This window comes from Phallusia mammillata, chromosome 2 (assembly GCF_965637545.1).
Source record: "Phallusia mammillata chromosome 2, kaPhaMamm4.hap1.1, whole genome shotgun sequence".
NCBI classification, from domain to species: Eukaryota; Metazoa; Chordata; class Ascidiacea; order Phlebobranchia; family Ascidiidae; genus Phallusia; species Phallusia mammillata.
Genome location: NC_137253.1, coordinates 6,824,068 through 6,845,390, shown reverse-complemented (window position 1 = coordinate 6,845,390; position 21,323 = coordinate 6,824,068). Strand labels below are relative to the sequence as shown.

At 36.9% G+C, this 21,323-nt stretch overlaps 3 protein-coding genes and 2 non-coding genes across 5 annotated transcripts; all 5 read right to left on the bottom strand.

Moving 5' to 3' along the window:
* Nucleotides 1–7,390: 7,390 nt before the first annotated feature.
* LOC145215261 (ran GTPase-activating protein 1-like) lies at nucleotides 7,391–10,424 on the bottom strand. The gene is made up of 4 exons (XM_080083947.1): nucleotides 9,972–10,424; nucleotides 9,727–9,905; nucleotides 8,619–9,403; nucleotides 7,391–8,104 (listed from the first exon to the last, which is right to left on the bottom strand). Exons 1-4 carry the CDS (start codon nucleotides 10,353–10,355, stop codon nucleotides 7,734–7,736), a joined length of 1,719 nt encoding a protein of 572 aa, XP_079940073.1. The 5' UTR covers nucleotides 10,356–10,424; the 3' UTR covers nucleotides 7,391–7,733.
* A 925-nt stretch (nucleotides 10,425–11,349) lies between these two features.
* On the bottom strand, nucleotides 11,350–17,555 carry LOC145215258 (tRNA (uracil-5-)-methyltransferase homolog A-like). Its single transcript, XM_080083940.1, has 12 exons — nucleotides 17,530–17,555; nucleotides 17,079–17,456; nucleotides 16,861–16,996; nucleotides 16,418–16,572; nucleotides 15,844–15,980; nucleotides 15,426–15,592; nucleotides 14,828–15,035; nucleotides 13,998–14,219; nucleotides 13,268–13,508; nucleotides 12,819–12,952; nucleotides 12,667–12,755; nucleotides 11,350–12,054 (listed from the first exon to the last, which is right to left on the bottom strand). The coding sequence occupies exons 2-12, from the start codon at nucleotides 17,218–17,220 to the stop codon at nucleotides 11,520–11,522; spliced, it is 2,166 nt and encodes a 721-aa protein (XP_079940066.1). The 5' UTR covers nucleotides 17,221–17,456; nucleotides 17,530–17,555; the 3' UTR covers nucleotides 11,350–11,519.
* Nucleotides 17,556–17,641: 86 nt separating this feature from the next.
* On the bottom strand, nucleotides 17,642–17,714 carry Trnaf-gaa (transfer RNA phenylalanine (anticodon GAA)). The gene has a single exon. It is a non-coding gene; the product is annotated as a tRNA-Phe (tRNA).
* Nucleotides 17,715–18,166: 452 nt separating this feature from the next.
* On the bottom strand, nucleotides 18,167–18,240 carry Trnai-aau (transfer RNA isoleucine (anticodon AAU)). The gene has a single exon. It is a non-coding gene; the product is annotated as a tRNA-Ile (tRNA).
* A 558-nt stretch (nucleotides 18,241–18,798) lies between these two features.
* Nucleotides 18,799–21,323, bottom strand: LOC145215259 (BTB/POZ domain-containing protein 9-like). Its single transcript, XM_080083941.1, has one exon. It carries the CDS (start codon nucleotides 21,299–21,301, stop codon nucleotides 19,430–19,432), a length of 1,872 nt encoding a protein of 623 aa, XP_079940067.1. The 5' UTR covers nucleotides 21,302–21,323; the 3' UTR covers nucleotides 18,799–19,429.

Here is a 21,323-nt window from a genome sequence, read left to right as displayed (position 1 = left end):
GTTCTTCATCTTACAGCACGCTTTAACAAGATTTGAAACGCATTTTCGAAACACGTCAATCAAAAAACTTCCTGATAGGAATACCATACCCAAACAGTTTTTTATGATTTTGTACATTGTACAATAGTACCAATTCCTACCTAAACTTGGCAAATAGCAAATATATAAGCAATGTCAAAATTGGTTTAATTTCCATTCAAGGAAAGTGTCGAGAGTACAAATTTTTTCACGGGGTTCGAACCCGGGAGTTATCCCGATCAGGTTTTTTTGTGTCTGTATGGTCAGGGGCGCCGGACCATTTGGCCAAGGACCTGTCCATGTCAAGAAGACATTTCCCGAAAATGGACACCAATTTCGATCCATACCGCCACCCAGCGTTTTAATAATTTGTTCCAATTGATTTTGAAAGCAATGAATATTTTAAATTACTTTAGGTTAGGGTTGCCATATTTTATGAAACACAATCCTTGACAAAATTTATCTAGGTTGCGTGAACCCAGTTTTTCTCAAACTTTAAGTCTAAATGTGTTAACGTAAGTCTGAATATGTATTTCAGAAAAACGAAAAGTTGATTGCAGGATTTTAGCTAGTTATGCAAAATTGCGCATAACAATGATCCAAATCTGACATCACAGACAAGACAAAAAAACATTACAAGCGCGAACAATTGCATTTTGTTAGTTGTCATGCAATAAAGCCTTTTGTTTAACAATGGAGACGGTTGATTCTCACTTTCACTTTGATTTCAACTTATCCAGTTGCACAAACTGACGCCAAATAAGAATATAGAATTACTTCCACCTTTTCGAGATCCCCGCAAAATGTCCTAAAGGACCGCGGACCCCAGAGTTTAACCATTTTTGCGATCCAAACACTTCTATTCCGGAATAAATTAGAATATTCGGAAGTCACACGGACGGCGACACGAGAAATCGTTACGGTACTCTGATCCTTGTCAATTACTTTCTGCGTAGGCTTCTGGTTAGTAAATGGGAGTCACAAGGACCATTTAAAATTTGAAGAAAAATGCCACTTTAAAAATGTTTTTAGGTCTCACGCATTCGACTTTTAGTTGTTAGTTAGTTCCCTGCATATTAGGTACACAGTTAAGGAAATGAAATTTCCCACGTTCTCATGTAGCATCGAATGCTGTGTTTTCTTGAGACGCGGATTTTTATTTGTGTATTTAACGCATATTGTTAAACATCTAGTAACAAACAGGTATTGTTACGCGCGCACACACACCAAACAGTAACATGTACGTTAACCTGCGCGCCGCCAGTTTACCTCTTTACGTTTCATGGTATAGACGCGGTTGTAGCTATAACTACTAGAAACTTTCTCCGTTGGTACATTAATTTCATAGTATACATATGTATTTTTTCTTAAATTCCTGACTTTTAAGTACATTTTAACATTTCTCCCTGACGCAGATTTAAACACCAAATTCCCTGACATGTCAGGGAAAGTCCTGACGAATGGCAACCCTAGTTTAGGTGAACATTTGAAATAAAACTATCAACAAAAAAGTTAGCCCTAGACTAGAGTAACAAAAGTACATTTCCACAGTAAGTAAAAGCGACCACAGTAAGTAAAATTACCTGCTGGCGTTTTTCACAACCGTATGTAAAGCTTCCAGCAGATGGTTTAATGTAACCCGAATTTCACGGCAAGAGCAAAGTCTTGAAGATAATGCGTACACTGAGCAAACACAGTGTAAGTAGGAGCTCGAATTCCTAGTAAAAATTTACCTTGTGGTGGACTATGTTGTGAACAAATATACCAAAGGCTTCGTTATGCGTGGCAACGCCTGTAACGCGTTTATATGCTTGCACGCGATTTAAAAAGCATTATTTTTGATAAAATTTTACACCGTCCCACGGACTAACATCAAAAAATCAGACATTCAAACATAATTATAAGTAAAAAAATTTACATTTTTCATAATTATAAGAAAAATTTTTAAAAACAATTTAACATCTCTGCTTTAGGCCAAAAGTTATATTGTTCCTTTTTGCAGGTGTATTGAGGCAACCAACAATAACGGTACCGCTGCGGTCTTATTGTTGCGTAACAGTTAAGTTGGGCTGCGTTGTGAGGGGTTTTCCATTTCTTGTCTGAAATAGTTCGGCGCCCTTGCAAAGTCAACATTCGACAGATCTTATAGCTATGGGTAGGCGTGATTAAACAAAAGACTTAGAATAACCTTTATGTACACAAGAGGCAAAATTCTCGCATACAGATGTCTAAAATTACTGTTTTTTGAAAACAAAATATAGGTTCATTGGACGCAAAGTATTTATTATGGGGTATGTTAGTCAAATTTAATTTTGACTCTCCCAAAAGCTCTTAATTCCAGATTTTCGCGCCAAACCTTTAATCTTGTCGAACGTGCATTTTATAACCAGTAAATGGCAAAATCACAATGGCAATGTCAAAGTAACCCACGCACAAGTGGTCTTTTACTTTTGCTTAAATTTAACTAAACGACGGTTTACATAAAGCAAATACCGAAAAATATTGTGGGTTCGCTAACTGTCTTTAATATAAAATATTAACATTCAGAAATCAACTTTAGCGTTTTCAAGAAAACTTAACACTAGTAAAATACCATCTCGCATACTTTTGCAAAAACCTTCCACTTCTACTTAAGTAGCAGTATCATGTTTTCATCTTTTCGAACTGAACATCTGCTGCCAAATGTGTCTTCCTACCAGCTTTTTATACACTTCTCCAAGCGGACTTGCAAATTCAACAACCAAGATTTCTTTTCTTCACAGTCAACCGAATACCCCTTTTTTCACGATCAGTCTACCTTGACACAAAGCTACTTTGTGATGTAACAGACGTTGCCTTGTGAGTAGACGCTTCGCTGCACCAGGTAGAAACACCAGATTTACTCTCTCAAGTTCTTCAAGAACAAACTGTTAAATTTAACCTATCCCATTGTTGTATATGTTTATGGACCTTACATTACTCATACTTGTTTCGCTTTAGTGATAATACGATGTATACAGGAAAAATTACTGTATTCAAATCCTATAACTGGTATTTATTCTATAGCCCTTAACATTCAAATACTATTCACTCCACAAAGTAAGTAAGGGAATAAGGGCTTTATTAGATCAAAATAATAGCAGATTTTAACAGTGGCACAACTTAACAATACCCAGTGCATGCTGAAACAACAACGTTATTTCGAACACGCTATAATTAACATTCTGCAATTTTGTTGGTCTTTACTATGGCGTTTTTCTCTGTTAGGGCACTGCTACGCAATAAACATTTCTTAGTTAACATTGATCTTGTAATCGAAATCTTTTACACAGCATTTCTATCTAGGGCAAATGCCTAATTAGTAAAACGAATTAAAGAAGAAGAAAAAATGACCGCTCCCTCAAAGCAAATTTCAGAGCAAGCTAATTGAAATATAATACAGGCACATTTTGCCACGATCTCACCTATTGTGCTCAACTGGGTCAAGCTTGTGCTCTTTTTGGTAAGAACGCCTAGATCAGTGGTTCTTAACCTGTGGGTAATTACCCCCAAAGGGGTAATTTGGCATTTTAAAAGGGGTAACATAGATTTTCTGTTATAGTTATCTTTAGATTCTTGATAATCATTATTGTAACCAGCAAACATTTTGTAATGTCTCTCCTGCACTCAGCCTAGATTTGCACGCTTATAGTAGCTAAAAAGTAGTATCAACCTTTCCATTAACTGCATTTGAAATGAACCTTTGAATGTACAATAAATAATGACTTTGTTTTTCCGTGGGTATATTTTGGATTGCAAGCTATATTAGGTGATGTTTTTCTAAAAGGGGTAATTGATATCCATCAAAACATTTTGTGGGTAACAACAGAAAAAAGGTTAAGAACCACTGGCCTAGATCGTTAAACGCGTTTTGGACCAATTAGCTCTTAGACTTTCAGGCAGAATAAGCCAATGCCATTCAAGTGGCTCAAAACAAATTTATGCTTAGTTCTTGAACGTTGATCTAATGCTAGCACTTGGTCATTATTTAAACTTTCAAACAAAGTAAGCAGTTGTTACTATTTTTAGCTATAGGGTTAAGTATTGCCGAAATTCATTCCGTTTTTTGTCGTTTTGAATTTAGGGCTTTTCATGCGGCAATTTATTAGGCAACGCTTGTGCCAGAATAGGTCACATTATCTATCTTTGTTTTGTAGTGGTAATCAAAACAGGACACCATAACATAGTTGAAATTAGGGTTTTAAAACATTCTTCGAAAATCAAACTGTGTTGTTGATTTCACGTTGCAAAAAAGTTCAGGATTGTTGCAAGTTGTGCAAAATTGGCTGCAATGTTATATTGAGTATTTTGACATGGGTAAGCCTAAATCCTTTTGGAGTTAATATACAGTTGCATGCTCTGCCTCATGTGCCGAAAAAATCATGGGGCGGTTAGAAAAGTGGATGAACTTTTACGTAACGCAAGTCGCCGTTTTTGTCCAAGAATTAACAAAGCAAGTTTATTAGTGTTTTTTTTTATAGATGGGGTATGAAAATCAACTGAACTCACTTTTTTCTGACGACCTTAAAATTAAAAAAAAAACTTCTTTAAAAAACTCAAATCAACTTAAGCGGGTTTTGTAAACCATTTCAAAAACTTTAATGAAGATATTTTTCGAAGATGATTTAATGAACTCACTAAATTGGTGGATTGAAATCAAAGTTTAGAAAAATTAACTAAACTAAGATTCCAAATATTAATATGCAACAGTAATATTGTGTACAAATTAGACATCAGACTTATTTAATTGTAATAGGCTATCCCAACAAAAGACAAACATACAAAAGTTCTCTGTTAAATCCATTTTAGGCTTGAATACAGACCGATTTCTTATGAAACTCATTTTAAAAATGGATTTGATTTTTAATTTTATTATGTCATCATCAAACCGCTGAAGTCATGGGACTGGAGTTGGAATATGGATATTCAGTTTTACCGAATATGGACAAATCCAAGGCAAGCACGTGCGCGAAACCATCTTGCGTGACGATTTGAACCAGCTGTGACCATGTGACCTACTCCACAGGGAGCAACGGCTTTCACAGGTCATTTCACATTTAAAGATTCGTGCAACCCAGGTGCAATGCTCGTAAAAAGTAAAGTTACTCGCATGTTGAGCTATTGAAAGATTTGTGCACCTACACACTGTGACAGTGGTAAATTATCACTTACCGAACGCGAGAGATTATGTTATTTTGAACGGGCTTAAAATCACACAAAAACAACGATGACATGTATAATTTTGCCTGATAGAAATATGCATGAAACATTCTGTAGCCTTACGTTTAAAAATGTCGTAAAAAATATTTTCTTACTTTTGTATGATAAGAATTTTTCGTACATGCAGATCAATAGTAGCCGCATGTTTTTAAATAAATCGATGTACGCCAGACCTGCAAGAGGCAATATACTGAAGAATGCTTATCTTTCGACCAATTCTTGCGATTAGGGCATTAATGGCAATCTATCCTCCGCATGCGGAGGGATTCGAACCCAAAAGTTTTGTCTAATTTTATTGCAATTAATTGTAATTAGTATAAACTGCGAGCCGTGCATTGGAAAATAAAACACCCGCTTTACTTATGATTGCAATTTCCAAGTATTTGCAAAATCGCGTGAACGTCACATGATCATGACGTAACAAAAGTCGCTGTAACGATTAAGAACAAAAAAGATCGACAGGGCTTGAAAACTTCATCAAGACCTGCATCCCCGGCAAATCCTTATTAGGTCTGAGAGATATAGTAACTGGTTTCAGTCCATTGAAATTACTAGAAATATGGCGTAGTCACGTCTACATGAAGCACGCACAGCGATACGCGGTTTGTTGTCTTGCGTTGTGGTCAAGTTCTCCAACTGGCAAAAAGCGCACATGCCCGTCTCGTTGATTTTACTCTCACATGTGTGGAACAGGAAGGCAAACTTCGACGAAGTGAAACGATGCTTTCAATTCTGAAATAAGACGGATACTGAACTGTCACCTGTAGTACTTGGATTTGTAGAAACTCATTGAACAGCTGATGTATGACGAAAGATGACTAATTTCCGTAGCTGCCTTATATGATGTAGTGTTACAATATTTACTTGGAAATTATCAACATGGCGCGACGGTCGACTTTAGGAGTTGCAGTGATGTTAGTTTTTGCTTTTGTAATAACTTAAGAAGTTTTGCTCGTTGATTGGTTTTGTGTAGAAGTGTTTGAAACTTATATGCTTGACGTCATCTAGTACCAAACTTCATGACATTTGTTTGTGATGTAACATTGGTAGCGTTTTTATCACCTAGGCACATTAGATTTACATTGATGAGGCAAGTATGCATGATACAACATTTTTCTGGTGCCTTTAGTTGCATGATTTGTATCAAACCAATAGGTTTAGTAAAAATTAAATTACACAAATCGGCAGTATTATGCACTGAACCTGTTTGAGACGTTTCGAGCCGAAACCGAACATTCGGCCAAAGCATGAAAAATTTAGACAGAAACAACTCAAAATATCCGTTCTGATTATTGTTTTTAACTAATCCTTTTGCTGTTAATACAAGTGAACTTGTTATGACATTCCAAAATCACTTTTGACAATGCGCAAGCTTTGCTAAACTTTTAATATTTTGCAGACAACGTGCTGGTTATTTAATTTTAGTTGCAAGAATTAGTTAATTAAGCCTATGATGTTTTACGTGCGCGATATTGAAAGTTTTGGCATTAATATTATCCAATCAAAAAGTTTTGGAATATTGAAAACGTTCGGGTCAAAGTTGAAACATTTAAAATCGGCTTCGGCATATTCGACTAAAATGTTTAGGCCATACGAAACTTCGGTGCATCACTGACTTACAACTCATTTTATTTGCTGCAACATGCATATTCCTCGCGAACTTTAATACAGCGCTCCTGACGATATGTTGTGGAAATAAGTGTAAGCGATCTTGAACTCGTTTTTTTAACCAACAAAGCCCGCATGTTGGTAAAACTAACGCACAAATGAGGCGAGCATGGAGTCAGTTCCTAATTAAGCAAGTTTTACTCAATTTCACTCCAAACTGAAAGGTACGGCTCGACAACTTTGTGTAGAAGTATGTTAGGTAAAACCGTACGCATAATTTTTTCCTGGTTTATCGCCTTGGTTCGATTTTGAACAGTATGTGCCTCCGACCCTTCGGTCAAACTCAGAGTGCTGTGAAGTATGAACAGTGTGGTATATGTGACATCTAGCGACGAGAACAAAAAGTGTTTCACGCCACTGGGTTTCCCAATAACCGTCTGTGTATTTAAAATTGCTGACATAGTCATTTCCTAATTGTAGCAACACGTATGAGATAAATAACCACAATTAGGATTGTAACAGTTACTTGAGTTTTGAAAATTTGTATTTTACACAACGATTCGTTTGGCGAATTTAAAATATAGCCGTAAAACAGGATAAATGGGGTTGTATGGCTCAAGACTAAATGTGCTTTTAAAATACACACCTAAATGCATTGTGACATTTTTTTCTGATAAAACATGTCTGCTCAAGGAGTGGGCAAAACTGTTGTACTTCTTTGAGCCCAAGATTAAGTTTTCATTTATTTCATATGATTCGGCAGTTTATATAAGCGGCATTTAGCTATTTTTGTGATTGAATCATGGGCCTAAGTAAGTTTGTATTGGCACAGTTACCTAGCAAGGACAAGGAAAAAAACAACAACAGTACTACGCAAAAAGCAACTGCAATAGCTGCGATCTCAAAATGGGGGAAATTTCCCAGGGCTCTGAGTCCTTTGTAACAACACCACGAATGATTTTTTTTACAAACTGTGGAAAGTATGCCTGTTGGCAGATGTGGCCTAACACCACGGCTTGGGCGCGAATGTCAGAAGGAGATTTGAACTTTTTGTCTTCGCTTTTGATTAAACCCATTCGCACAAGCAAAGGGTTGATGACCAGCATAGGGGTGTTGGGGTATTTGTCGAATGCTTCGGCCATGAGCACATCAATGCATTCGAAGACAGAGACTCTGAGATTTTCTGCGGATGGCTTCTCACATGACAGGATATTACTCACACAATCTTCTGTTAGGAGATCTGCAAAAATGGAAACAATGTACAGTAATCACTTTTGAGTCTAAAATGTTACCTAGATTTCAAGTAGTGGTGAATTTTAAAATTTTCTCAAATTGAATCCTTTACTATATTGCTCCAGCAATATTGCTCTAAATCAGCTATTATATACTTAACTATGCGTTCTGGCCTGTTTTGAAAGTTAGTCTTTGTTTTCCTTTTTTGTGATATGGAACACTGTGCAAAAAGATTTGGTAATCGATGCTCTTTATCTGTAATTCTTACCCTTAGGAACGGAGCATACGGTCACACTATGTTTACCCTTGTCACATAACGCCTTGTAATGTTTTCCACCAATTGTGAGATCTACTTTTATGCGCTCATAACGTTTTAAAGTTGCACAACTATTTCTGGCTTGGTGACTGTTTTTTTAGAGCAATTGTGTCGCTATGTTTTCTTTCACCAAGCGAAATAAACTCAACTCAAACCCTACATTTCCTTTAGTGACATTCTTAAGTCAAAACTACTGTAAACTTACTTGACAAGGTAAGGAAAGCATCTGCAGCTGCCTCTGCATTTGGCACAAACTCGATAACCTCTTCCATGAGTTCAGCACGCTGGGAAGCTGACAATTGCAAAAGATGAGCAGCAGATACAACTGAGAAAAAGTTTTTTGGTGTAATCTCCTCAAGGGTACCAGTGTAGCCATTCTGTACAGATTCATCATGTGTTCCATTGACAATGTTTTCTATTGATTCGTTTGTTTCATCTGCTTCGTGGTCAGAGCCACTTTCTTCATCTGAATCAACACCTTCGTCATCGCTTAGTGACCCTAAAGCATCTTTACAAGTAAACTCTTTTCCTAAATCTTTGATCTCATCTACGCCGTCGTCTCCAAACTGGTTTCCATTCAAATCCAGCTTTTGTAGCATAAGTTTTCTAGTCATGGCTTCACATACAGCTATGCCACCTTCCAGCTGAACCTCGCCAAAGCTCAATATCAACTCTTTTAGATTTGGATTTGATTCAGCAAGATTTTGACCCAGTGCCTTTGCCCCTTCTGTCCTGATAAGGCAATCACCAAAGTTCACTATTTCCAAGCTGTCAATATGTTTCAAAGCATTGGCCATTGGTACTGCTCCCTTTTCTGTGAAGATGTTGTCATTCAAATTTAGGTGGCGTAAATTTGGACTGCATTTTACTGCCTCAGCTAAGGCAACAATTCCCTGATGTTGAATTCCATTTTGAGGCAGCTGAATTTCCTCAAGTGTACCGATAGTTTTGAATGCATCAGCAAGTGCTTTTGCACCAGGATTTTCCAATCTGCATGTTAAATTGGTAAATTTAATCAATGATCATAAAGGCAGCAAACTTAAAACCCAATTAATGTGGAAAAATGATTAGCCAAAGTACCCATTTTCGACATAATCAAAGACAAGACATTTGACCTAAATTGTGCTTTGGAAACTGGTGGTACAAAGGAAAAACCTTTTTAGTTTAATGTTACCAAAAGTTGACCAAAGATAAAGTTGTGTGAGGAAAGCCAATTTACTAGATGGATAATTTTCTGCCACAAACCTAGTTTAAGTAATCATTACATTTCAAAAACAACATCTTAGAGATCATTTTTTAATGTAATTCCAAACCTGTTTCGTCCAGCAACAAATACTTTGAGCTGAAGGGGCTTTCCTGTAGCACTGCTCTTCTTGTGACACTCAATCAAGGTGTCAGCTAAAATGATTCCACCACCACCAAGACCATTATTGTTGAACCGTAACTCTTGCAGGGTGTAGCATGCAGGACTTTTCAGCAATGGAACACATGCCTAAAAATGGAAATCTTTCCATAACATTTGTAAAGATGTACAATATCCAAGAAGATATGTACTTACCTTAGCACAATCAGGTCCAAAGGCATTATCACTTAAATCTAGCTCCACCAAATGAGCATTGGCTTCGATAATTGCATTTCCCAAAGAAGTGAGTGAAATTGGGATTTCTGAGCGAAGACGGCCAGTGAACATATCAGCCCATAAACATCTCTGGAGCTCTGGTCTTTTGTGCAAAGTGTCAGCAATCAGTTTAGCACAATCTACCCCGACTGTGTTTCCAACCAGTTCAAGGACTTCGAGATCAGGGCAATCAACAATGGCTTTGATAATTTCTGCTGCATCTTCTGCCTTGTCAAGTTTACGCCCTTCACCTTTAAAGCTGATTTTGTTTTGCTTGTTTACTGTAGTCTGTGCCAAAAGATCTGCAACTTTATTTACATCCATCTTTGTGTGATCAGTTTTGTTACCGAATTACACTTTGTTGTCAGTTTACAACAAACAAGAGAAGTTAACTAGAAAAGGAAAAGGTTTTATGGTAAAACATCATTAACCTAATTGTTTAACTGTATTTTACCCAAACAAGCATGCAAATTACTGAGGAAAATTGAAGATTTTTTGGTTGATGTTCTAATTTATCATTAACTACTGTATACAGTTACCTTAAACAATAACAAGCTACCTCAAAAACAAAACAAAACCGGAATAACAAGATAATCTTTTGAAGGTAAATATTTTCACACAACTGTGACAAATTTGCTATAGATAATACAAACAAATAAAGAAAACTAAACAAAGTTCCTTTTCCGCCAAAATCTGGAATAAAAGTTATCCATCCATGTCGCAATGCTAAATGTGGTTTCTCATCCAAACCACCAGGGTTACTTTTTATTTTCTATTACATTTTATTTGCATTCATGATAAAGCAACTGTTGTTTGCTAAAACCTTTCCTCTTTTTGTAGCAGGTTAAACTAGCAGACCAATTACATCAAAATATGATGTATGCCAGAATGATGTCTGAAAAATAATATGCTGTGCGAGAACAAAGGTTACATATTTTATTGCGGTAATTTCATCCCAGTATTTTGATTGTGTTAGTTTCCTTGCAGTAGTTTTATCGTGGTAATCACAATGCTGCATTTTCATCGTGGTAATGATTTCGCACGCGTTTCATCGTGGTGAAAGTTTCTTGCCCGTTTTGCACCAGTAGTGAACTACTAATTTCTTTGTTGGTTCTTGCTCTCGTCTAGTAACTTAGTTTTACCGAAGTTGTAACTCTGTCACAATTTAACTAATCTAAGGTAGATGTAGAGAGTGTAGCCTGTTTACGTACCGCCTGTAGGTGTACATGCCAAATTCGTTCATTTAGTAAACTAAGTTTTCGGAATTGATTTTCCGAAAACTTTTAAGAATGTTAGAGTTTGGGCCCGCTTACAACTCTTGAATTCTTTCTGTGTCTTACAAAGACTGTATTTGCGCGAGTGAGAGCTGCGTAAAAGCACATTTCCACCACCACAAATAAATAAAAACGCACATTTGGCACGTTCTTCAGTCAACGGACTGCATACAGCAGTCTGTTGAGAACGTCTTCGCAAGATGAATGATGTGTTTCAAGAGAGGTCGTCTTGTTTGTGCATTTCATCGGTAGTAACCTCCTCTGTTGGTTCTTCCGCATTGGCAGTTTGCACAGACTTTTGACTTTGTATGTTTACGGCACTAACACTGTTCGTTGACATGCATAGAGTAGTATTAGGTTCATTTTCAAGATTTGCATCCACCGGAACTATTTCAGTTTTAGGCATATCGTTTAATCTTGCCTCTGTTAAAATAGTGTCCATCTCTACATCTTTTTGTTCTGAAAACGTGGTATTGTCCTCAGTGGAACTCCTTTTATATACGTTTTCAAGATCAGATTCTGTCCCTTCCTTTTTCACTGGACTAACAGGCTTCGTTAATTGTTCTTCACTGACCGCTTTTGAGGGTTGTGTATTTGCTGTCGTTAAGGTGTTCTTTGATAAAGGTTGAATTCTTTCAAACAAAACAACCACTTCTGTATGCTTGGTGTGGGGAAATAAATCCAAAGGTTGGGCCAATAAGGGTTTAAAAGCAAGACCCACTAGGCGTTTCGATTGCGGTCGGCACAAGCTGTAAAAAAAGTATGTTGTAAATGTAATGTATGCTTGATGTATGTTTTTCTCAATGCACAAGAAAAATCTATGCTAAACATATCATTGGTGTGTGACCAGTGTTTTTTAAGGTGTTTTGGGGGACCGTAAATTTCTCCAGCGGTTTCCCAAAATTTAATTTAACTAATAAATAATTCGTTTAAGCAAATATGGCTATTTTTTGGTATTTAAATGAAACACTTGCGGTCTCTTAAAACTACTTAGCGGTCACCCAAACCAAACCTTAAAAAACCCTGTGTGTGACCATAGCATGCAATCATTGTGCGCCAGGCCTATTGAAAGCGTCATACCAAATCAGGGTCACCAAGCAATCCCATATGGCAAGGCATAGGATGGAAAATCTAGCCTGGGATGGGATTTTAACTCACAACAGGAGACTTTCCAGGACTAATGCTCTACCAACTGAGCTAAAAGCTACATGTAATGTTACAGTAAGCTTGTGTGTATGCCCAGACACATATAATATTAGAAGTAACAATTGTTTGAGTTTGACATGCCATGTCCTTGACTGAATTAAATCATTTGCCCCTTTGCAGCCATAGCCAGCGCAAATGCACAAATTCATACTTACTCAAGGAAGTTATTTTTTGCCTGCTCAAGGCTACATGAAATGAAAACGAGCTTTTTGATCGACAAGCACTGCCGGATGGTTCGAATCACCTACAAAAACAAAAAAATAAATCACATGATTTTCGAACTTTATGTAAGCATCCATGACATTACCTTTTGGTGTAAGCCACATCTTGGTGGGTCGACCACCGCTACTATATTATGTGTTTGTGATTTTAAGTATGGTTGGACAATATTGGGTAGAATGTCTTCAGCTTTACCGCAATGAAACTCAGCATTGTCAATACCTAAAAGAAAATAGTATTATATCAAATCAACCAGTCACCAAACAATCCCGTATGACAGGTGTAAGCTAGAAAAATCTAGCCTGTGGTGGGATTTGAACCCACGACAGGAGTCTTTCTGGGACTTGCACTCTACCAACTGAGCTACACTGGCTCAGTGGTAAACCCGTCGAAATTCGAGTCAGCACCATTGCCTACACATTGTGCCCGACATTGGCTTTTTCGTGGGTATATTTTCAACGCATGGTTTTGTCCTATTCTGCATCATTTTTATTTGATATTTTGGTTTCTGCCTCCTACAAAGCTACTTCTACTCACTATTTAGCTTAGCATTGATTTTTGCATCTTCAACTGCCACATCACTCATCTCGATTCCAATTACTCGTTTGACATAACGAGCCAAAGTCAATCCAATTGTACCAGTTCCACAGCATATGTCAAGCAAAATTGTTTCTTTGTAGTCTGTTTCATCTTCAGAGTATTCTGTCGCATTGATGATTGATTTGAGAACCATGTCTTGGGCAGATTTGTAAAGAACTTCAGCAGCTAATGTATTGCACTATAAGAAAAAGAACAGTTACGTACAGTGAGTGTATGTTTGTAATTAAACCAAAGAAGTTTTGTTTGGGTAAGAACGCGGTTACAATAATTACTCAGAAAAAAGTTTACCAGTGTACATTTTACATGTATACTGTAGCCTCCTTTAAGGAACTGGAAAATTTGTTGATTTTTTTATTTTTGAGATCCTAATCCAATTTATTTTATAAAATACTTATTTCTTTTTTTATGAATGTTTTTAGTCCCTGAATAAAATGTACTATCTGTGCCATTTGAATAGAAACTAATGGACTTTCCACATCTTATTTAAATAGAAAAAAAAAAGATTTTTAATACAGAATTACACAGTGGACAATCTTTGTCCATCTAACAATAGCATAGGAATTTCTATTATATATATATACAGCTTAATAACTTGGAACATTAGAGTTAATTTTCAATTCTTGAGTAGAGAAACAACTTTAATAACTAAAATTGTAAGTTTAGCTACCTGGAAAAATGCAGTTGATGAAATCTGAAACTTGAGATCAAACAGTTTCTCGTAAATTACTCCTTTGCCTGTCACTATGGCAACAGGCCCAGCATCAGCATCAAATCCCTTGTTATGATTTCCAATGGTTTGAAACAGAAGAGTGTCTACATCAATGCCACTAGCAGCAAAATGTTTGGCAATTGCAGTTTGTTCTGTTTTCAGGTCTTCATCACTGAGATCCTTTAATAAACACAATTTTTAAATTGAGACACCAAGAAACTGTACATTTTTTTAGTTGTGAGGGTATATATATATATTGTTTGTGTTATACCCCAACTCCAGCATTTTTTTTACCCCATTTAACTAATATATTCATTTTAAAAATTAATTTATTAGCAGATTATATTCAAAGATTAAATCTTCAGGGTTATGGTCAAAGCTAGAAAAACAGAAAAAGGTGGTTCTATTTTGGAGTTCATGCTATAATGCAAATACAGTAAACCTTTATTAAACCAATTCGGTTAATCCAGCTCTTCTAATTCAGACAAACCTTGAGATACAAATGATTGTAATGTGGTAAGGCTTGATCTGATCGAAATCAGTTAATCCGGATTATTGCCTAATCTGGAAATGTTTTAGCCCAAAGGGGTATAAAATAGCCAAGGTTTACTGTAGTATGATACAACACAAGTACCCTTTCAAGAATTTCAATTCAATTTATGCCTATCACTGCCACCCTTAACATCTGCAAGATGCTTACATAATGCACACTTAAAAAAGGAGTATTTATGGCTTCCCGACACTGTTTTGGAATCACAAGTCTCCATGACAAAGTTATAAGTGAATACCTGTTGGCACATTCGAACGATCACCATAACAGATTGGTCAACAGCTTCTCTGACGACAATCTGTTTCCAGTAGCCTGTATGATCAAACAGATCGTGTACTTTATGTTTTGATTGCAGCACATATTCATTGAAACTGGCTGTGATCTGTTTCATTTTGTCTGAGATGTGCCGTAAGCAAACTGGTGACCCCACAGCACAATCTTGGTCCCTTGAGTAAAATAAAAATAATAAAAATCTGTATTCACATAGTCAGAAACAAAAAATATATTTCACATGCTTTGTGACCATTGATTTGGGCTGTAAATGACTCAATAAACTGTAATAAATTCCAAATGCCAGCTATATAAATGTACAACCAGTACAGCACAAGGACTGCATTAGTATTTGATGCCGTATAGTAAACCTCGGTTAAACTGGACCCGTTTGCACCAAAAAACTTGTTCTGACTAGGCAAAGATCCAGGTCAACCAACATTGATCAGTTCAAGCCTTACCACATTACAATCATTTGTACTTTAAAGTTTGTCTCAACTAGGTGAAGATCCAGACTAACCGAGATTTAATGTAACAGTATTTTGTTCGCACAAACAGTGGCAAACCTGTATTTTCCAAGACGAAACCCAGTCATGATATTTCCCGCTGCATCTTTGCCCACGGTGAAACTGCATTTGTTTCTGTATTTGTCTTCAACAGGAGATGGAAGGATAGGTCGCATTGGACAACACAATCCAGTTGTGTTTTTCCATTGCATTATCCATCTGAAGACCTACGTAAAATTCTAATTAGGAAATGCCCAAAAAGTAATCAAAGCAAATACATACCTGGTGAAACAATGTTATTACCTAACTTAAGATTTTCAGTGTTGTATACTCACAATATCCCTAAAAAGGTTAATTAAAGTTTATTGTAAGGTCACATAAGGGGCCATTCGTTTACCTTGCTTTATTCTAACTGTTTGAATCTATTTATTAGGTAAACAGAATTGGGATGAATCATATTACCAGGGTATCTACTTACTTCCAAATCAAGGTTTTTAATACTGCCCATTTGTCTTCTGATCATACTCAGGGTGGAGCGGACAGCTTGTTCCTTGTTAAGCAGCTGTTCTTTGTAAGGCATTTTGTGCCAAGGAATAACATTGTGTTTCATAAGCTCTAGGAATAAAATAAATGTGTAGACAACGAAAAAACATTGCTATTGCTGGTTCATATAATAGCTGTAAAAGTGCAACTTGGGTAAATAAATTTGTTTTGTAAAATCTTTGTACAAGGGAACGCAATGCCACTTGACCAAATATGATATATATAACTTTAATTAGTACAGACTGAAATTAAAACATTGCCAAATGCATGTAGTGACCAAGAACAAAAACAATTTTAATTTCCATCATTCCATGTTTTGGCAATTCCAATTTTAAGTGCATCAATGTTTGTAAACATAAATTGGTTGGTACGTCTTATATGGAAGTATCTATTAGATTAATGATGAAAATAACCGCTCAAATAAATGTAAAAAGGAACATGCCTAATTGTTCAAATGTTTCGGCAAATGCTCATGCAATCACCAGTAATGCTTCGATTTCCATATGTACCTTCTGGTGTTAAACCATCCTTGTTGTCCAAGTTGGAATCATTTAATTTTCGCTTCTTTTTCTCTGGTGCTTCAGAAGGAGGTCTCCTCTGTGACATCGCATCTGCTTTTGGTGGAGCATTTTTCACTTCCAATGTCTTGCCTTTCAACACATACCTTTAAGATGAATTAGTCAAAACATGTCACAAACAAGTTAATTTTGTTTATACACTATAGGCAAAATACTAAATATTTATTTATGCCCCTAAAAATGACAAAACATATTGCTGATTGCAATGGCTTTGACCAAGATGATTAAACAACAAACCGTGCTGATTTTTATGTATGTTTGGGTCATTATACTTTTTATTTACATGACAACAATTTGTTTATGGTGTAGAAATAACACATATAAAATAACATATATATATATGTTAATACCTATAGGTATTGAATAGTACATACCCATTGAGTTTATCTATAGCTTCAAGTTTGTCCTTTTCACTTTTAAAGGTGATAAATCCTCTGCAAGTATGATGCACCACACTGATTTTGTGAGGTTTCAATTTTAACTTTTTCGTCAACAGTTTTTTGCACTCACCTAAAATTACAACTTTTTTTAAACACAAAATGATGTTATTTTACACCAGACTAGACTGCATTTATCAAATCATTTTACTCACCATAGCCGAAGTGTTTCGGTAGATTGGAGACAACAATTTTGAATATTTCTGATGTAAAGCGGTCAGCTTTAGTGTAATCATATTCTTGCTTTTCTGTCCCACTTTCAACATCTGTTACTTCTTCAGTTTTGGGCACTTCCATTCTTAAAAAATATGGCCAGAGTATTGCAAAAAAGATTGCACCAAACGCAAAAACTTCTCCTTAATTCGGGTTTGAGGTAAGAAATATGCTCAGCAAAAATGACAACAAAACCACGTGGTCAAGAAGCACTGACGTCTGTGACGTAATACAAGCGCAGTTCTAGAAATATTGCATTGTATCCGTCTTCATTTTAGAAGCAGTTCGAGTTTAGTGCTGCAGTGTGTGGTGTGTATTTGCTAAGAAAAGGAAACCGAAGCTTAAAAATACTTTGGCTAACAAATGGTAAGTTATTTCACAGAATATGTTCACCTGTTTTTCATTTCCAAATAATTGAAAGGTGGGTAAAAACGATGTAACGTGTCTTCACTTGTGAACACGAGAATACTTTGTAATTTGGATTGCAGTGGAAAAACAAAAGATTTGCCCCGACCCGGGATTGAACCAGGGACCTTTAGATCTTCAGTCTAACGCTCTCCCAACTGAGCTATCGAGGCGACGAGAATTCGGGACGCAAATTGCAACCACATTCCCAAGCAGGTGCTGCGCAATCGCTTTTACGGTAACTTAATTGGGTAATCTGTATCCATTCCTTAAAGATTTAACATATTTACTACTTAAATAAGCTAGAGACTAAATACCTCATATATTAAACCTGGTAATCGGATTGGATTAAACAAATCTTTGAAGTTTTTTTCGTTTATTTTCTAGGTATACCTAGTGATGGTTTTTGAAAATCTTATTTAAAGTAAAATAGCTACCAGGTGCACATTGAACAACAATAACCTTTTTATAATGTGAATTTGGTAAAATTTGTAATAGATACTTCAAGTAACAAAACTAAACATACAAAATGATAAGATTCGTTCTCTAGTAGCTTGTTGTAACGTGTTTGTCCCTAATGAACAAAACGATGACAGTCAAAATGCAAATAACTGCAAAAAAGTAATGGCCAGTACGGGGATCGAACCCGCGACATTCGCGTTATTAGCACGACGCTCTAACCAACTGAGCTAACCGGCCAGACGGCAGCTAGCGTTCGAATTTACCTACTTGAAAGCCGCACAATGAACGTTGCATTCACTTTCATAATTTTGTTGCTTTGCCTACATCCAATGCAACAAAACCATTTTTTACCTCAAATCGATCGTAGGATAACTACGCAACCACTTACACCAGTGGTGGCCAAACTACGGCCCGCGGGCCGCATCCGGCCCCCAGTCCTGTTTCATCCGGCCCGCCAAACACCTTGCCTGGTGTTTTCCAAGCACCATATTTACCACAGTGAACATATATAAACCTTTTATTAAATACAAGTGTAAACAAGATAGTGTTATTTATTGTTATTCTACTACAATAATATATATTTTAATAAAGATGGCAACCAGTTACGACAAATTTTACGTAAATCTCATTTAATCCGGCCCTCCAGTGGCAAGACAGTTGCAAATTTGGCCCTCTGGTAAAAATGTTTGGCCACCCCTGACTTACACCGTACAAATCTACACCAGATTTCATGTGACTGTTTAAGTCCAGTAATAGTCTACCATCAAAAACTTGAGAAGAGTAATGACAGACAAGTTGTATGCACACATATTGTATTGAAAACTGCTTGAACTGTGGTAAACATATGTAGGCAACAAGCGTTTGTACATAAATATGTACACAGTACATAAACATGCAGGTTAAAGAAAATAAATGGACAAGTTTTAACAAAAAAATAAGAAGTTTAAACTCTCACCAAGTGTTAATAAAGGAAAGAAATACACAAACATACACCAAGGAATCAGCAGACATATGGAATAATGCATCAAATGCATTTTTCTTAAGGATTGGCACAAACAGAATCTCAACAGTGAATTAGTTGTTTCAAATAGTCATGAAAAGTGTTTGATCATAATCACACCTATTTGCAAACAAAGCACATATTTATCGTAGAACAACACAAAATTGATGACATTAATATTATTGCTGAACATTCAGGGTTGGGCCAAGCAGTAAATATTACCTTTACATGTTAGTGAATGCATATATACAGCAACAAAAGAATCAATGGCATAACTCAATGTCCCACAAAAATTTAACTATTAAACTGTTTTTCATTATGCCTACTTTATTATATGTGTAAGTGTCACTGTTACACAACACAAACTTCACAAATTTCATTTGTTTCAAACAACAAGACACCTTTGGACAAAATTACAATGAATCGTTAACAATTATTGTTTTCACATGTTTCGGTTTCATTAACCTCATCACTGGCTTGAACAGGGTTTTCTGTTGGTGGTTCATCATCACTGCCACTAGGCTCAGAAACCCTAGCAACGTTGCTGGCAGGGCATTCGAAATGGACACAGTGGAACACTTCATTTGCTGTGTTAGCTGTTCCTACAATTCTGACAAATGTAGCTGCCACTTTCTTGAATTCAAGAAGTTGCCATGCACGGCACTCTTCCTTTCGTTTGTTGGCAATAGTTGTCCAATCTTCCATGTCATTGGAGACTTCAATGTAATAGCTGTAACTGCGGTCATCTATATCCCATAGCAAGAGGCGGATTGAACTAAAGACAAATGGCTGGGCCAATTGCACAACAATGGCTCCATTCCCGAGCTGGTGACATGTATATCCTGAATCCCAGTCATAGTTTTGGGTGTCACCATTGATAAGGGCATTTCGATCCCTACTGACACCCTCAATGATGCAGGCACATCTATCTAAAGTTGCAATGTTGCTTTGAGCCACCACAAGTCCATTTTCAAGCTTCACTTGCTTTGTACTGAACATGGCTTCGAGAGTGACAAGATGAAAGATTCTGTTGACAGAATTGCGGGTGCCGGTAACACGAATGTATCGTACCACCCTCTTGGGAAAATACAACTCCTGCCAAGAGCGACAAAGGAAAGCAGAATGGTCAATAACTTTGATCCACTCTTTATCATCAACCGACACCTCAACGAAATAGGAATATGACCTGTTGTCTTTGTCCCATAGCAGCATCCGAATGCAGTTGATAATAGACTGTTGGCCAAGTTTTACTTTGATGCACATTTCTTTCCGACTGTTACACTCATCATTTATTTCATGCCTGGTGTAACCCCGCTCTTGGTCATAATTCCTCGAGTCACCATCAAGCAATGAAGCACACATCTCTCCTTGGACGACTTGTGCGCCATGGTGAGCTGTTGCAATGTTTTCATCTGGATACAAAACTCCCCTATACTCCAAGCTACTCTCACATTCATCAGTTTGTGCTTTAATAGCATCCAAAAGTAAATCAGATGAAATTAGGCCGGTGGGTCTAACTGTATCAAGTATATCTTGTAATGGAATTAAAGGAAGCCGAACAGCAGCTAGTAGCATGTTTCTCTTTTCAGTCTCAGCTATTTTTTCTTCTTGATCCAAGTTTTCTGCAATGGGGTTGCTGTCACACCAAGCCTGAATACTCTTAAATATTATTTTTTCGGGCACACAAAATGAGTCTCGCCTTAAAATACTGCATAAAGTTTCGATACTAATGTGCGGAAAAATATCACTGGTCAATAACTGCTGAGCATTCTTATCAATATACTCAGCGGTTGCCTCCTGTAGGTCTTGCAGTGAGTACAGTAGTGCCACGTCATATACCCCACATGCGTTTGCAACAGTCAGCGTTCTGCGAAGATGAACGGAAATAGATTTTTCAAGAGAAGGAAACCCATATTTGTTTGCCAAACCAAGTACTTCAATCACATGGGCTTCCTTGATATCACTAAGTCTCATTTTCCCAGTGTAGATGTACTTTAGGAGCAGTTCAAATGCATCGGCTGTCGCATCATGTACAACTATCGGCTCCCTCCCCTTTGATTCACGCATTCCACCAAACAGTAGCGCTCGGAAATAATCACATCTTGATGCCAAAATCACACGATGGGCTGGAAATTCACGACCCTCAACTACAAATGTAACGTCATTGTAGTCATCACTGAGGGCCAATGCACCAATGTTGTCTGATAGTTCTTCACAGTGATCAATTTCATTTGATGTTGACAGACTGCCTGGCCCAGACATTGTGCCACTAGATGGGTCACATAACACTACAGACATTTTCTGTAAGAAGAGATGGGTT

Bases quoted from the DNA above. Each gene is read 5' to 3' on its own strand.
- LOC145215259 (XM_080083941.1), bottom strand. From the start codon at position 21,301: ATGTCTGTAGTGTTATGTGACCCATCTAGTGGCACAATGTCTGGGCCA.
- LOC145215261 (XM_080083947.1), bottom strand. From the start codon at position 10,355: ATGGATGTAAATAAAGTTGCAGATCTTTTGGCACAGACTACAGTAAAC. The intron at 9,906-9,971 runs GTAAGTACATAT...TTCCATTTTTAG, and splicing joins TTGGACCTGATTGTGCTAAG to GCATGTGTTCCATTGCTGAA. The intron at 8,105-8,618 runs GTAAGTTTACAG...CCATTTTTGCAG, and splicing joins TGCTTTCCTTACCTTGTCAA to ATCTCCTAACAGAAGATTGT.
- LOC145215258 (XM_080083940.1), bottom strand. From the start codon at position 17,220: ATGGAAGTGCCCAAAACTGAAGAAGTAACAGATGTTGAAAGTGGGACA. The intron at 14,220-14,827 runs GTATTCACTTAT...TGTTTATTAAAG, and splicing joins TCGTTCGAATGTGCCAACAG to GATCTCAGTGATGAAGACCT. The intron at 13,509-13,997 runs GTAGCTAAACTT...TTTTTCTTATAG, and splicing joins CATCAACTGCATTTTTCCAG to TGCAATACATTAGCTGCTGA.